Genomic DNA, 17,205 nt, shown 5'->3' with positions numbered 1-17,205 from the left:
ATATCTGGAGTTAAGGCTTAGTGAGTCATGTCATTCACATCGAATGAACCAAATTCTGTTGAGATACAGATTTAAATCCCTGCATAATCAACATTTATTAAGGACACGAGTAAAAAGAGACTGAAACTGAGATGAAAAGGCAATTAGCACTAGCTGGAACTATACACGTTTTGATTACTTCCTTCTATGAGTTATTCATAGGATAACATAATACACAGGTCAAAATGATTTTGGAAAGGATGTTGCTAGCAACCTTTGCATTCAGGCATTAGGCAGATAGGAAGAATTAACAAACATGCAATCTGCAGATGCTGATATTAAAAAGCAACAGCTTCAGCAGGGACTAGTGTTATGGAACTGGAGCACATCAAGAGATTTGCAGGGCGAAAAAAAGGCATGTGTTATCTAAATCCTGTACCTCTCTGCAATGTGCAGTACTGCTTGGGATATATACTGGTGATACGAAAAAGTGCACCAACACATTTTCAATCCTTACACGAGTGCTGGAAAAGTGTTGCCAAAAATCTTTGATGACCAGGTTGTCTAGTCCTCTTCCAGGCTTTTTTTTTTTTTTTTTCTGAACAGATGCAATCAAACAGATTTTATATAAGTGACATCCTGACAAAAAAAAAAGGTAGCACAACATCTACAAAGACAGGGTTTGGTCCACACAGACCAGCACCTTCCATATGGCATAAAACCAGTGGAGTAGCTTGGTTCAGCGTTTTGCTCAGAGAAGTCTGTGTGTCTGCAGCAGAATTCACTCTGTGTATTTCTCTCACGGTGGTGAAATGAACTGTTCTGCTATCTAGGGTAAAGCAGTGGCTGAGCCCTTCTCCAAGCCTGCCACAGGCTGGCACTGCCAGACCCCCCACAGTTATGCCACCACGAGGCAGACAGGACCCCGCTGGGTGCACACGGAGAAGTTACTGTGCAAGCTTCCACCACACAACTTCATTATTTGCCCCTTGCAGTGCCAGGTGCTCAATGTACCTGCAGTACAAACAGCTTGCAAGCTGACCAGCCAAGGAACAAAAAACAGGAGAAAGGACAGACAATTCTCCTGCTTTTACAGACAGAAAAATTCTGTGATTTACCACACAGAGCTGGGAAATCAGCCGTTTGGGCCTAAGCTGGAAAAAGACATCTCTGGCTCCCGCTGCAGACACTGCTCTCTGTTTCCCTTCCCCTAGAGCACATTACGCTGACAACCTCCAGCACCACACCACAGGGCTGCGAGGCTGGGTGTCTATTCGGTCAGGACAGACAGTCCAGGAAACAAAATCCCTTTCTGAAAGAATTGCGTTCTGGAGGGGAACAAGACCACCTCCTTACCTGGGCCTGCCTGGCAGCATCTCTCCAGGACTAAACATCCCCCCTTGGGTGAGGAAGGGGCAGGACAAGGTGAGAAGACAGTTTAATCCTTTCAGCTGAGACTCTGCCAGGGATGTTGCTAATTAGCAGAGTGAGGATGTGTTGTGGCTGGTGTGAGACAGACACGTTCTGCATTGCGAGACAGTGCCTTCAACCAGCCCTATCTGTGAGACACATACACTGTGAGCTCCCCGACCATGTTTACCTTGCGGGGGCCATCCTGGCAATGCCAGCCAAGTCCTTGATGCCTGCTGTGCTACCCTCAGCTTCCTGTGAAACCCGTGATGGGATTTTGGATGGACAGGGAATCTTGGTTGTGAATCCTGTTTGCACCGTCCTGATACAATCAAACTGATTTTGTATAGACATACAGAGTAGCTATGGCTTCCAGCTTGTGGGAAAAAAAGACTGGTACTGGAGAAGCAGCTGCATTTCCCAAATATGCTTGGGCATCTTAGAGAGAAGAGAGGGCCTGCCTGGCTGCATCCCTCCAGGACTAAACACTTCCTCTTAGGCAAGGAGCAGGACGAGGTGAGAAGACAGTTAGCTGCAGTTGCTGCAGATAATAGAGGAAACTGGGAGTTTTTTCCAGCCTCTACATGAAGAAAAGTAGTGGACCAGAATTGTACATGTGTGCATACCTCCCTCATGCACTGTGGTTCAGGAACATTTCCAGCAGAGACGGCTAAATTTGGTTGGTTGGTGTCTTGTCCAATTTATACTGAGCTGAATCCACAAGAGCACAGCTAAGTTTTATGGGGTTGTGTGCAGTTGTGCTTAAGATCAGAACCTGCTCCAGCACTCCTACATCCAAAGAAAAATGAGATGCACAGCCATTAGCTAAACTAAGCACTGTGCCCTGCAGCTTTCTTCCATGGATTTTCCTTAGAACATAAAAAGAATCATTCCTAATTTTGTGTCTCAGTTTAAGCGAGGATGCCCTGAATTCCTCCTCAATACTTAAGAATATTTATGTGAGGTCAAACCTGCCTTATGGATCTTTTAACTTGGAATATACCTGAGATGCAGCTAAGTGTGAGGCGTGTAAGCTCTTGACTAAAGCTAGCATGAGCAGTTCAGGGGATGAGCTGAGAATGACAACAGCAACAAGCTGATCTCTACAGAAGTAGAGATTAAATGTATTTAGCTGTGCTCTAATGCAGCTACCCAAGACAAGCCCAAGCAATGCTGGGCCAAAATGTGCTTGAAGAAATTCTGTACCAATGGAGACCTTACAGTGGCTGAGATCTGGCACAGAGATGAGGGGAAAAGGATGGATGCAGGTGTTGTTCACAATGTGCAGGCTTTCATGGAGAAGAGATGGTGAGGTCTGGTGCTCAGCCTGAACAGATTCTTCATAGCTACTAAGTCTACAGAGCTGCTTTGCCTAAATATATATGCACATCCATTAGCTGAGAACAGCAAATAAACTAATCACTGTCCTGCAGCTTTCTTCCATGGATTTTCTTTAAAAAAATAAATACAGAGATCATAAAATCATATACAGATGATTATTTTATGAGTAAAGAGGGAAATAAGAACAGTAGGGATCTCTGAGGTTTTGCTGGGGGAAGAGGACCAGGCTGTGGACAAATGCAGCCCAGCTGCAAGGTGCATTGGTGCCAGGCAGCAAAAGGGAACAGGACTGCTTTAAAGGTCCTTGAAACAGTTGTGATTCTGAAACCATTCCCTACATCCTGCTCTGCCTGCAAAACACCTCTTGCATTTGGCTGTGAGCTTTAGAATGACACTCGATTTACCTGCCACAAAGAAGCGCTGGATGGGGCCTCCCCAGAGCGTGGTGGGTAGAGGAGGACGGGGCCAGTTCCCATCCCTGAGCTGCTCCCCTCCCGGCTGGATCCGCAGGGAAGGGGGAAGGGGAAGCGGTGGCAGTAAGCAGTTCGCTGGAGAGCCACGGTGCTCTTTGCAGTTTGCCCACTAATTACTATTAAGCCCTGGTTCCTTTTTGTGTTCCAAGGGGCGTCTTCAATGTGGCACTGCTTCTTGGGCCTTTCATGCGGCTGGGCTAACCCCTGAATAGCAGACTTCCCCCCTCCCCTCCTCTTGCTACCTCTCTCTCCCTCTCTCTTTTTCTTTCCCCCCTTTGCTTTTCTGATAGTATTTTCTGTCCATGTTGTGTAAGGCCCTAAATGAATCTTGACTGCCCCTACGGCCGACTGGAGACGCACAAAAGCGTCCCATTCCAGTGGCCACAGCGCCATTGTGTGCCCTAACAATGCACTAATTGGCGGTGACAATTGTGCGGCCGGGGAGGAAGAGGGGGCCGTGGGGGGGACATGGGTCTTTTCCAATCAGTGAGCTGGGTCGATAAAAAGAAGAGAAGGAGTGTGAGGAGTGCGAGACACGCTCAGCTCTCTGCCTCTCCCACATGCACACCCCTACAGTTCGGTCCAAGGTCCCCTCCAAATTCCTACAGAGAAAAGTGAAGCTAGTAATTTTAATGGGTGGCTAATGCAGAGCAAGAGATGTACAAACTAAAAGGGTCTCCTCAATCTCCGAGGCCTTCTCACCACCCCAGGGGCTGAAGAGTTCATGTGATGAGGACACCACTGAGATATTCATGGGAAAAGATCACACACAAAGCCAGGGGGACGCCGATGCCACAGCCCGCTCCTCTGGGCACATGTGCGAGGGAGCGTTCACTTCTGAACAAACTGAGCTTAAAATCCCTCACTGCTGCCCATGGCCAGTGGGAAACAAGGGCAGGTCCTACAGTTCTCTGCCAGGCTGCGTGGCAGACCTGTGGACTGGGAGCCTGCAGTATTGTTGGGAGTAAGGGAACGCACCTGGACCACGTCTTTGGCACCAGCTGAGCCAAGAGCTGGAGGACTGAAAGGGACACCACGTGTCACGGGACTGAGGCTATTTATTGCCACAGTGACACATTCCAGGACTCTAAGGAGAGACCAGCTCCAGTCTCGCAGATTCAGCTGGAGTGAGCCATGGAATAAGCACTTTGAGAGCTGCTCCAGTGCGGTCAGCCCTAGGGTTTGGAGGCTGATGTAACTGATGTATGAGAGACAAATTTCAGCCCTACTTACACGTTTTTGAGACACCATCTGGGACAGGAACTGGCATGCGTCAGGCTTCTGACACAGGCCATGACAAGAAGTATGGTCATGGAGAGGAAAGCTCATTCATCTAGTTGCCTAGGCAGAAAATTAGCTCAGCCAGGTGAGACACATGGGGTCAGATGTTGAAGGGTTCAACACCTACCGACCCATGTTCTACAAACTGCCTGTGCCAGCTCTCCCACAGAACAGTGGAGCACTCTGGTTTTCAGCAGGGAAAGCAAGTTTATGAAGGGCTCTGAAAGCTCCCTTTTCAACAGAGGCATTTCTCTTTTTTATAGCTGCCTGATTTTTGAGAAGCATTGTCCAGAGCAGAGTCAGGATGCAGGCTCTCCCAACCCTTAGCAAGAGAGCTATGCGACTGCCATGGGGGAAACAATTCTGCTAAATGATTTGGTGGAAAAGAATTATTTCCTTCATTTGGAAAGAGGCAGCAAAATGCCTTCCCATGCAGAAGAATCTAACAGGAAACCACCCCTAGTAGAAGAGCAATACCTCTCTGCAGCAATAATTTTCTGCAGCAAGGCTACCAAGTCCCAGGTATCAGCACGGCTTGGAGAGTAAGTGTTACCCCAACCTCACCGAGGGCAGAGGCAATGAGTAGGGCATACAAACTGGAGTAGGGCACACAAACTGCAGATACGGACCCAAGGACAGGCAGGCATTGTGCCTGGATCCAAACTCCCCAGTGCTCTGACTGATTGGCACTGACATTTCAGTTTTCCACTACATATAAACATTGAGTTCAGCTGCAAAATCTGGTCCTGCAGCCAAAATGTTGAGGGGATGCCTACTGTGAGCCTACTGTGAGAAATGGAGCTGCAAGAGCCCAAAGCTGAAAGTGTGCTGAGTCCAGGATGCCTGGTGCAGAAGCCCAGGGACATGGGACTCTTCTTGCCCTTTTGGCCTCCCAGCCACATTGAGCACAGCATTTTTTTAATGTAATCTTTCAGCTTTTGTGGGTCCTTGTCAGCACTTCTATAGACACAAAAAGATAATTCAGTTCAGATACATCCCTGCTTTGAGGAGGAACCCTCGTCTCCACTGACTGCAAGGCAGACTCATCCTGCATCCTGAAACTGGGTGGTAGTAATATCCTCCCTGGGACAAAACCACTGGTTACCTGCTCTAAACATAGCAAACATGCCACTTCTGCTTGCCTTCCCCTAGCAGGCCTCCATGCAGCTTCTGCTGACAGCTAGGGAAACATTCCCATGGATTACCACCGGAGCTGGAGAAGGGCCTTATATAGCGAGACTTCTTTGTCTCCCCTTTGCCCTAAGCCCTTCACAGAAGTACTTTATTATTTTATGACAGCGCAGTAACACTTGACATAAATCTCTAAGCATGGCTAACAATGTCAATACTGTGTAAATACCTGCAGTAGAGACTCATACTTTTATTATACTTTCACCCTTTTTTACCTGCTATCACCCAGGGTTAACTCTGTGCTGAATGCACGTGCAGTCACTTCTTTTTCATTTTACAAGGAATCTGCCAATTATATAAACTGCTACAGCTCATGTCTCTGAACACTGAGAGCCCAGCTCTGGTTCTTTTACGCAGCTTTCATTTAAATCAGCAGAACTTGTATCTGCTTAAAGGATCGATCATGCTGTTTGTTAAATCAGAAATGAATGCGCTTCAAAAGTGCAGAGTCCAAGCTGGAACAGGACATTTTGCAATAAGTACACAATAAACAACATCCACCAGTGTCCCAAGCAATTGCATGCCAACGCCTGCTGACAGAATGGTGCTGGGGTTTCAGTTCTTCCACCCTGACCTTGCTTCCCCAGGTGTCTGTGAACAAGGCATTCACAGAAATCAGTGGGATTACTTGCAGGGCAAGGCACAAGTCAGTAGAGAGACACTCATCTTGTTTCATGCCTTCATCACTGTATTTCAAATACCTGCCTGTAGTGTAAGTCACAGCTGAGACTTATTTATAACCTTTCATGTTATGAGTACTGTTTGGTCTGAACTGTTCTACGCACACTGATTGCATCTATTCTTTTTGTACACAGAATCAGTAACTTGCACTTTCTTACATTTAAACAACGTTTAGCATTACTAACAATTCCTTCCTGTTCACCTCTAAATACATCATATTGTATCTATGTGATAAACACCTGAAACTTTCAAGTCAATGTAAAGTCCAGCCCTTAACGCAAGCTCTTATCTGACTTCCTTACTTTCCAGATGATCTTCACAACTTCATTTTTAATATCTGAGGCTAACACCTCAGACTCAATTATAGAAAATCAAAAGTCACTTACTATAAACAGTGGACCAGCTTTTTAGCATGTTTGCAGCCTCAATGCCAAAGTTTATATTTGTCAATGCTTTAAATGGCTGGAATTTACTCCTACTTGCCTTGGAGACTTTGTCTGGTTTTACTTGTGACACCTGATTATCTGAGATGCTTTTCATCACCTTCTCACAGTGGTAATGCTCAGACCTTTAGATGGAACCACTACTTTGGAGAGTATTTAGTTAAATGAGAACTATTTTAAAAAGACCAGAGCTATGCACACACACTCCCAGGATATTTTCATTTGCCCTCAGCATGTCTTTCACTGAAAAGCCCTGGTGACCCTTAGACCTAGAAGGCCCCTCTCTGTCCCTAAAGAAAGGAGGAGGAAGCTAGTTCCATTTGGGTTGTTCTGTTGTTCTACTGTAATTGGGATTGTATCATACACATTATGGGAATTTGAAAAGATGAATGAAAAAAAAAAAAAGTGTTTTCTTGAGCCTGGAGCACAGTTCTGGACAAAGAGCTTGTACCATTTTATTTAATTCAAACATTATCTTCAAGGCTTCTTAAATGTGTGGACTTATCACTGCCACCTATTCCCCAAAGAAGGGCTGTATTCTAGTTCTGCCACCTTTTAGAAAACAAGCTTCCTATATAAAATCAAATAACGCTGTTAATTTTGGTCTAAGAGACAGAAGGGTAGCTTTTTAAAAAAGAAGTGTCCTGACCTTTCAGGGAAGAGCTGGAGCTTGGTTGGCAGGTTCAGGTGATATGAACCACTCGTGGAACTTGGCCTTATGACACGATGAATACTCCTGACTCTACTCACTGCAATGCATTTAATGTGCAAAGAGAACACAAAAGAACAAAATCCAAAACACTCACTGCTAGACCTAAGGGGTTATGATATTTGCCTATGATCTGGCATTCCCAAGCATATAAGCTGATACAAGACACTGACTGTCCCACCAGCATAAGGGGTGTCAATCAGGAAGAAAACAAAGTGGGTGGATACTCTGTGGGTGCCAATTTGTCCCCATTGCTCAGCATCAGAAGCAAACACCAGTTTTGCTACTGCTTCCCACAGGACCTGGAGGGCACGCTCCAATTCACAGTCTGACTGGTATTTTCAGTGGCCTGCTGAGCTAATGGCTAGTTGATAAATTAACACAAAAGGCTAACAGAAGGTTAACAGAACTACCCAAAAAGCTTGGCTTTTGTGGGGGAGAGGAGCATGCAGGGGTTAAGAACAGGGCTGCCAATGTAAGGTTTTGCTGGCAGAGTTGCAGTTCACTGGAGGGCACAGCTCTCATGTAATGATAATGTACAACAGGGAGAAAAATGCCAGCATTTCAGCTCCTGACCAAAACCAAAAGCAATGATTCTTGTAACTCCAGCCCCAAGTCGTCTGTGACAGCTACTGGGGTATGTCCTTTCAGCAACACATTTCAGTGATGAGCTCATACACTGAAACAGAGCACAACTGGGAGCCTAGGAAGGGGCAAGAAGGAGAGAAGCTCTGTAAATACAACCAAAGGCGGACCAAAAAAAAAAACAAAACAAACCACCAAAAAAAAACACAAAAAACAACCAAACTGCTGTGTTAAGCTGAGGGAGGGGAAGTTTAGGCTGGACATCAGAAAGAGGTTCTTCACCGAGAGGGTGGTTGCACACTGGAACAGGCTCCCCAGGGACGCAGTCACTGCACCAAGCCTGTCTGAATTTAAGAAGCAATTGGACTGTGCACTTAGTCACATGGTCTAAAAATTTGGGCACTTGTGTGGTGCAGGAATTGGACTTGATGATTGTTATGGGTCCCTTCCAACTCCGGATATTCTGTAATTCTATGATTCTATGCTCCTTCCAGGGCTCCCTAGACCCCATGGTCTCTGCTCTATGTTGATGCTTCCTTCACAGCATATCTGAGCATGAAGAGAGGAGGGGATGTGGCAGTGAAAGGGGAAAGAGGTGTGTGTCATAACAGAATTGGCTCACCTTGTAAAGCAAATCAGGAGGAAGAAGGTCTTGCGCATGGCTTTTCCGTGCAGCTTGTGTGGTCCTGATCAAACATTAACCCACTGCTTGCAGCCATTTCATCAAGGGGATGAAGTCCAAAGGTGCCTGCAGGAGAAAGGATTGACATTCCTGGTGGAATTCTGCTCTTTCTGAGGAATGGCACGGGGGCAGCGAGGGAGTGGGTATGTCCTTCTTTGAAAGCCAGGAGAGATTTCTCTGGGGGCCCTCACACAGGGCACATAGGTCTGTGAGCTTCACCATAGCTCAGCACCAAATCCACAGCCCTTGGGAGCTGCTGTTCCTCATCTGGTGCACTGGGAAAAGCAGTACAGGAGAACAGGAATCACACCTGCTCCTATGTCTGTCGGATGGAGAGCTGTCTGAGCAAGACAGCCCTTACACCGTAAGCAAAACTCGACCCTTCCAGCCCTTCAGTGGGCCTTGCAGTGAGCTAGGAGGTGCCTCCCTGACTTAGGATCCAAGGTCCTTTAACCTGGAGCTTTCCGGCAGAGGTCCACATGGCAGCCATCAGTGGGGAGCAGCCTTCCCCCCAGCTCCTATGGGCCTCCCAGGAGCTCCGTACCCAAAAGTGCCTGACAACAACAGCTCCTAATAAGCTCTCCTGGGAACTGTTGGGGCTCAGCACATTCAAAGATCTGGACATTTGTGGCTATCAAATGCGCCTAACAGATTTAACTGTGAATCCAAACATGCAAAGCCTGATGCAGTCATTGACAGAATTTCCAAAGACCTCCTGGCTCAGAACTGAGAAAAATATCACAATTTGCTTAGATTTGAAAGACTTTCACCAACGGATTAGTATTTATAAGAAAACTAGCACTCTTTCAAAACTTGTCCTACACATGGTGCAGTATCAGCAGAAGGCAAATTAAAAAGGACGAGTAATTTTTTTGTAGTGTTTATTGACAGTTGCCTTTATACAGAAGGGACTGGTGCTCTGATGGTGTCACAAGTGAACCCAAGTAAACCCTGCTCAAGTGTCAACAGGCAATTCAACTCATTGAATTTAAATGATAAATTTATTACATATCAATAATAAATTAAGACTATTGCCTAGTAGTTGCAGATAATTTAAAAAAATCCTTGTCAAAAGTAAAAAACAACCCCCCCAAAACAAAACAAAAAAAATAACACAAAACAAATACAAGAACAATGACACACACACAAGTTAACAGACAGAGTAGCACACACGCATACTGGATTCCAAAAAACTCAGGGTGCGCTACCACTAATACTAAAATCCATTGCAAGTGCTGCAGGCGAGCTCTGCTGGGAAGGGATGCTTGGGCTGCCAGGGACAGCACCAAACCTCGTGCTCTGCTGATCACACCCGGCTTACCCCAGCCTCAAACTGCCTCGACTCAGCTAATGTTGATGTGGAAGCTGCCTTTATCACTTCAAGCCCTTCCAACACCCATTTTGCTCATGAATTCGTACTTCTGACAAGTACAGAAGGGCCTGGTGTAAGTCAACCTGGTATCACAGGTATCAGTGCCACTCAGAATCAGTCTGAAAACACTTCAGTTAAAGCAAGATTGACTTTGCTGACAAGTACGTAAGCAAAACTGAAATAAATCCTTTTTCCACCAAAACAGCACTATGTACTCAAGGATTTACATTGGTTTAACGCACAGATTGGATACAAATAAGTAATTGAGCCACTGACGATTGTGTATGTAGACAGAGCCTACTACACTTTGGTCCTAGGCAGTTAATTGCCTTCCAGGCCTGAACTTCTCCAACGCTGCCCACAAGTGGCATCTATAATTTAGATCAATGCCCTAGGGGATCTGGAGGAAACTTGCATTTTAAGAAAAGACCCAAGGGAGTGTGTGCACACCAGGGCTTTCAAGTAAAGGACTTTGCGCATTATTTATTGTCCAGGCTGTCTGCTCACTACACTATTAAAGTGCAGTGAAAGCTCTGCTGTTGTCAAATAGGGTTCCTACTTCTTGGGGTCAAAAAAATGGGACTTTTTTTTTGGGACTTAAAAGATTCCAGTCAGCATGGACATGTGCCCAGGACTGACAGAAGCAGGAAGGGTTAGCTGCAGACGTTAGCAAATAATGCTAAAAATTAAGCAGGCTATCCCTCTCTAACATAATGCTGACCAAACCCCAGTGGGTTAGCCTTCAGGGAACCAGGCTGTGTTGAAATTAGCTTTGAGGAAAAGCCATCACTGCCACAGCCCTGGATCCAGCTTTACCGTGTGGGACTCCCTCCCCACATGGCACAGGCTGGCCACTGGTTCCAGGAGGAGCAAAGCTGCGCGTGACCTGATCCTGCTTTAATGTCCAGTGCTTGCCGTTGTTACAGATCCACAGCTTCTGAAGCTCTCACTTAAGAGCAACCTCATTTCTGTCTGAAAAGCTCAGCTAGTCTCCAAAATGTAGGTAATAAAAAACAAAGCCGTCTCCATGCAATCCTTTCTCATATTTCCTTTTCAAAGCACAGATCGTAAACAAATTTTATGGTCATCACTCCAAGCAAGATGGAAACTGCCATGAGCAAGGGTTTAGAGCTCCAATGCCAAACACGTTGCAGCATGGCAGAGCATTCCTGACAAAATTCTTCATTTTTGAAAATTTAAGGCACCAAATTAAGCAAAAGTGAGGGATTTCCATGCACCTTGGCATCTTCAGAGCTGGTATTTGCAGCCTGTAGAGCCCACTTCATGGGGACAGAACAAGCAAACTGATTTACTAAGCTGCTCCTGCAAAAGAGCATGTATAGCCACAGGAGACTTTCAGTTTGAGCCTACAAGTTAATCAAACAGCAGATTCAATCAGGAAATCCAAAACAGGAAGATAGACACTAATATACAGTACTGTAAGGCACTCCTACTGGGAAGGGAAAATTGGAAGGCAAATTATGAAGGAGAGAATGATCAGACTCAACTGGTTCAGAAGCAACACGATCAGCTATGACGCTCAAAGCCTAGCTGTAGGTTCAGCACTGTGAGCCAAGACAGGGACAGAGACAGCGAGAAGAGAGAGAGGACTGGCTTGCAGCTGAGCAACAGAAAACAAGAGATAAGATCATGATGATTACTCAATTACATTTCTTTTACACAGATCAACAGTCGGCTGCAATCCAGACCATGACCTTGGAAAGCCCGGGAAACTCGATGGCTTCTGTTGCTACAGGGAAAAAGCAAAATACAACCAGGCAGCTTCCCCATTTCATTGTAATCAGACATCCTCATTTTGTTGTTGTTGTTTTTTTGTTTGTTTGTTTTTTAAAGCCTTTCAGGACATTATCATCCACCCATAACAATGCACACAGTATCCTTGTATTAATTATTAAGAGAAGTCTTGACAAGAGAAGCTCTTGAAGTACCCTGATGATTCCCTCCTAGCAGGGCTATCAGGGTATTGTGAACAATTCCTCACCTAAAAGTGTGTTTCCTCACTTATTTAAGAAACCCTCACAACTGTCAGTTCCTATCAACCCAGCAATGAGCTCCTATGTGCATGTTGGTACGTGCCAACCCGGACATTGCATCACACTGCAAGAACATTTTTCACCACCTAAGAAAGATGAAGAAAAGAGAAAGATTTCTGCCTAAGAGATCCAAATTTTTCTTTCTGTAGGTTGATAATATCAAAAAAGCTGCATTTTACATCCCCTTGGTAGGTCCTTGTCTACATAAAAGAAAAGCTAGAGGGTTTGGGTAGAGAGGAAAAGAATTGAATTAGTTAATCTACAGTGTCCTGGGTTAAATAATCTCAGACTAACTAAACTGAGAAGTTTCTAAGTAGTTGTAAAGTCAGGCTACAGTCCCTTGCAGTGAAGCACCCTATTTCTACAGTGATTATAAGTTCTGTACAAGCAAGTAAGAGCAGTAACTGGACCTACAGATCTATTCCTCCTCCATTAGTAAAGAAAGCACCTTCTTTGTGAAGGAGACAAACAGCGTATTTTATTTTTGATTCACAACGAAATATTATTGTTCAAACTTACTTCATATTTATATCATGTGTGGGTAGGATGGAACCAGAAGTACTAATACACATATTCTACCTGTGGGTGTGTGTGGGGAGGAGAGATGTGCGCAATCTGGAAAGACCCCAGGTACTTTTCCAGCTAATGCCCACCCAGCCATCTGCAGAGCAGAACATGTGCAGGCTCCAGGCTGCAGAATGGGAAAACAGTAGCACTGGGGACCAGTGTGCAGCACTATCTTAGTACAGCAGAGACAACCACACAAGGGTACAGTGTTGTCCAAAACCCAAATCACCTTCAGAAGTATGAGCTGTGTCTCCTATTAGCAGCTGGCTCTTGCATGAAAACCATCCTTTTAGAGTCAGATCTTTCGAGAGTTAGTAACATGAGCAGTAGTTTCTGTTTATCCTTGTATCTTGCAGTGCTAAAAAAATGATCAGGGCTCATTCCTACTGCATCCACAATTCTTGAGGGCAGGATCAGACCTTGAATTATATTTTTGAAAGGCAGAGATAGAAGACTGCACCCTACCCATCCATATGGAATAACTGTTTATGGACAGGAGCTAGGCATCCCTGAGAGGAAAGCATCTTCCACATTACAGCCAGCTCCTGTAGCTACAAGAAGAAGCTATATTATTTTTCAAGGTGGAAAAATCGCATCCGATTTAGGAACTGGCTTATTTACAGCTACACTGGATTAAAAAAAAAAAAAAATCTGATCTGTATTGTACATTATCCTTTCACAAAAAGCTTTGGGTGCTGCCAGCATATTGTAAAAACATGCTTTTGCTCTTTGCCTTTAGCAATGGCAGTGGTTCCAGATCCACCACTAATTCCAACAGGTTTGTTGACAACATATTCTTTTTTTCCTGTAAATCTCAGTTAACAAAGAAACTCTGTTCTGTAATACCTGCACAAATCTAGAGTAACTCCAAATTTGCCTGTTGTTATTCCAGAATTTAACTAGAATACCTAACCACCCACATCACTGGCACTTTGGAGATCAGGGCATCTGACAAAGCTACCAATACCTTGCAATGCCTGAACCTTGATTTCTTGATGCCTTAGGGTACTTGACAGTGCACACAAGCACCTTTCTATAAACTGGGCTGGATGTGAACTAATGCCGTAAGATATCTTAAATTCCAAAGCATTATGATATGGAAAATGTCACTTCTTTTTTTCTTTCATGACCCACCCCCCGATGTCTAGAGCTAATTCAAAATAGTACCTGCCAGATTCTGACAGTTTCAGAGCTTTGCCACAAGGCTGGTTGTAGTGACACATGCTGAAAAATATGGGAGTGTACTGTTTATTCAGCCAGTACCACTGCAGTTCCTGTTTGCATGACTAATTCCACAAGACTTCCCTTGTGTTTGCATATGTGAACGTGCAGGGAGTTCTTCGCATGGGAATGGACTTTAAAGGAACATTATATCCTTAAGGATGATAGCTGAAAGCAACTGATTTCATATGAAAAACAGTGAGCTGAATGAAACAGAGATGCCCCTGTGTAGGGGAAATACTAACTTTAGTGACAAAGGTGCATGATTCACCAATTTCATTAAACGTGGGAATCCCTATACTACTTTGCCAAGAACATGGAAAACCCCCTACTTTCTTCCAAAAAAATCCCAATGGGAGAAGGACTTCTGGAAAAGAAAGGCACTGGTTGTCTAATGAATATAGATATAAACATGCTTCTATATATATATATATACATAAAGTTGCGCTCGAATTTGGGAAAGCTCAGATTCAGCTACTTTCTTTGACTGGAGGCTGGAAAAGCAACCATCTGTACTCCAATACAAGTCCATTGTGTGACTTTCTGCCCTTTAATGCAAGCACGATGTACCCTGTTCTTTTATTTAAAATACTTAGCAATTAGTGAGCTGCTTCAATGATCAAGACTGCTTTCTGCCTTGAATATAATAACAGCCTGCATATTATATAGAAAGCAAAGATCAGTAGTCTGCATTTTAACAAACCTACATGAGAGAAGGAAAATGCACATGCGACTGGCTTTTTTCTTCTGAAATCATATTTGCTTGCTGTATATATAAATGTGTATATAAATATGAATGTATTCATATGCATGTAATACACATATTACTGCAGCATCTGGAGAAAAAGTTTAAAATGTGGACTGGAGTGAGGAGGATCCCTAAGTGCTCACTGGAGGTAAAAACACAATGAACAGAACACTGTTAGTGATGACACACATCTCTCCAGTCATATCTTTCACAATATATGTAATTTACCATGTTTAGTACTTCCCTGTGTTCCAGGTTTGTGAGGCAGAACCATACCTTGAGAAGTTTGCTCTCCACCACATGAATCACTAGAGATGTATAGAATCCTCTAGTGCTCCCAGAGAACTCAGGACACAAATTGCACATGAACACAGCAAACTAATGTTTCACAATTTTGAGGGTATTTTCTAGCAAAATTGGGCAAGATCACTTTCCCAACTATTGGTCTACCAGGATCAGGTTAGAAAAACATGTAAAGTAAACTTCACATGACAAAAACAAAACCAGTGTAGACAGCTGAAATGTCTTCAAGCCTAGCAGGAGATTTGAAAGTCACATTACTGGAGATGAGGATGTGGCCCCACATAGATCAAGTAGCGTAAAGCAGAATGGACTTTAGTGACAGAGCTTGACAGATACACCCAGCCTGAATAAGAACAGCAGCAAGTACCCTGCTTATCTGCTTATGTAATATTCCACTGGGGTGGTTATAAATAAGCACAGCTAAAGGAATTATTCTGCATCTTATGCTTGCAAACATCCTGAATAAGGTTTGATGGGAGATACTTTTCTTTCCTCGGGGAGGAGTGACATGTAAATGCGCTGATCCTTTAGAAATAGCTCTGGAAACATGAGGAAGTGAAAATATGTCCATGTCAAAAGTAGCAGGTAGGCTTAATATCATTTCTGCCTTATGAGGTTCTGTGAAACAAACACCTTACCAGAACCTTTGCCAAGGCTAATAATAAATAATACACATAAATAAGTAGATGATTCATCAATTCCAAATGAACAACATCAAAAATAGTGTGTTCATGGCAGCAAATATTTTCTGTCTTGAGGAAGTCTTCTCCAGAGGTGGAAAAGAAAAAGTTGGGTGCTCAGTTAGCTAGACCTAAAGCATTTCAAGTAAATCACATTTTGTATAAGAGCTAGCGGCTGGACTTCAATGCAAAATGCAGTTGAGCCATTGTTATTTCAAAGCCAACAAGGCTTTATGGCCACTTTGGCAGCTGCTATTCACAGATGAAGATCAGATATTATTTTGCAAAAAGATTTCTGCCTGGCTAAGCTGAGAGGTTGCTTGACCTGGCAGCTGGGGAAGAGGCTCTCTTCAGGCTGGCCACTGCCTTAAGGAACTCATGTGTTCTGATATGACAACTCAAACATGTTGCAAGACTCTTCGAAGTTTTCATCCATATTCAGTTGCCTCCAGAAGGATTTCTGCTTCTTCTGCAATTCTTTACGCACGCACCTGGGGCATGGTACCGCCTTCACTTTGCATTCAGAGTGGAAGACAGCACCACAGCTTTCACACCTGCAAACACAAAGTAGTGTCAAAATTGAATGACAAAATTGGATGAGAGCATGCAATGGACTTCACATGGACTGTGGACAGTAGACAATCCTTCAAACAGTTCTGGTAGCTCAAAATGCTACATTTCAAAAGAGTGGAATATCAAAAGGCAGTGGCTTGTCCACACCTCTGCTGGTGTAAAACTACTCAGGACTAGCAAAATCTTGCATCCTTATGCACTTGCTGAGAATCTATCACAGCGCTTCTGCCTCAAAGACAGACATTGTTACAAGGATTAATAGTTATGTCTTCTTATTAATTAGCTTTCAGGTCTATCACAGAACAGATATAATTTTTGTTTTATGAAAGACAAGTTTGCTCCTTTGATCTGTAAATGAAGAATAATGGCATTCATTTCCATTAAGATATATTTCAGCATTTGGAACAGTCAAGATATGACAGTTTGGGCAATGAAGTTGCAGTGTTGCGGTCAGCTGTTCTGAAAAGAGTAAAGCAGGAAAGCTCATTTCAAAAGCAGGAAAATAAGTAATTCCACAAAGTAAAAATGAAACACAGAATGGGAGACAGACATTCTGTCTGTGGCCCGTGAAAGACCAGGCTAGATGGTGATGGATGTAATGTCATAGTAGATCAAGCATCCAATTCTAGATGGCTGTGGAGCAGTGAAACACCTGGTTATGATGGAGTGGGCTAGAGCTGAACATTCGGACATTCTCAGCCTTTCAATATAAATGACTGCATAGCATGACAGTAAGTCACTATCTTACTGCAGTTCTGTAACTAAAAGGAAAAAAAAAAAAAAGGTTGACAGTGTCAGGAATATGAAGTCTTATATTACAGCTGTGTAATCAAATAATGAAAGCAACAAAAAAAAAAACAAACTTCAGAGCAGTTTTTAAGTATATATGAAGAATGCTGGTCAGTTGGTGAT

At 43.9% G+C, this 17,205-nt stretch overlaps 1 protein-coding gene across 1 annotated transcript in view; it reads right to left on the bottom strand.

Moving 5' to 3' along the window:
* Window positions 1-9,686: 9,686 nt before the first annotated feature.
* The window catches only part of PLEKHM3 (pleckstrin homology domain containing M3), an 81,729-nt gene continuing 74,210 nt past the window's right edge, over window positions 9,687-17,205 (bottom strand). Inside the window, exon 9 of the mRNA XM_084289276.1 lies at window positions 9,687-16,274. Coding sequence (XP_084145402.1) covers window positions 16,097-16,274 — 178 coding nt within the window. The 3' untranslated portion in view covers window positions 9,687-16,096. The remainder of the gene's footprint in view (window positions 16,275-17,205) is intronic.

Source organism: Netta rufina (assembly GCF_964035555.1).
Source record: "Netta rufina genome assembly, chromosome: 6".
Lineage (NCBI taxonomy): Eukaryota > Metazoa > Chordata > Aves > Anseriformes > Anatidae > Netta > Netta rufina.
Note: the sequence above shows the minus strand (reverse complement) of the source record. Positions and strands in the feature narration are given on the sequence as shown.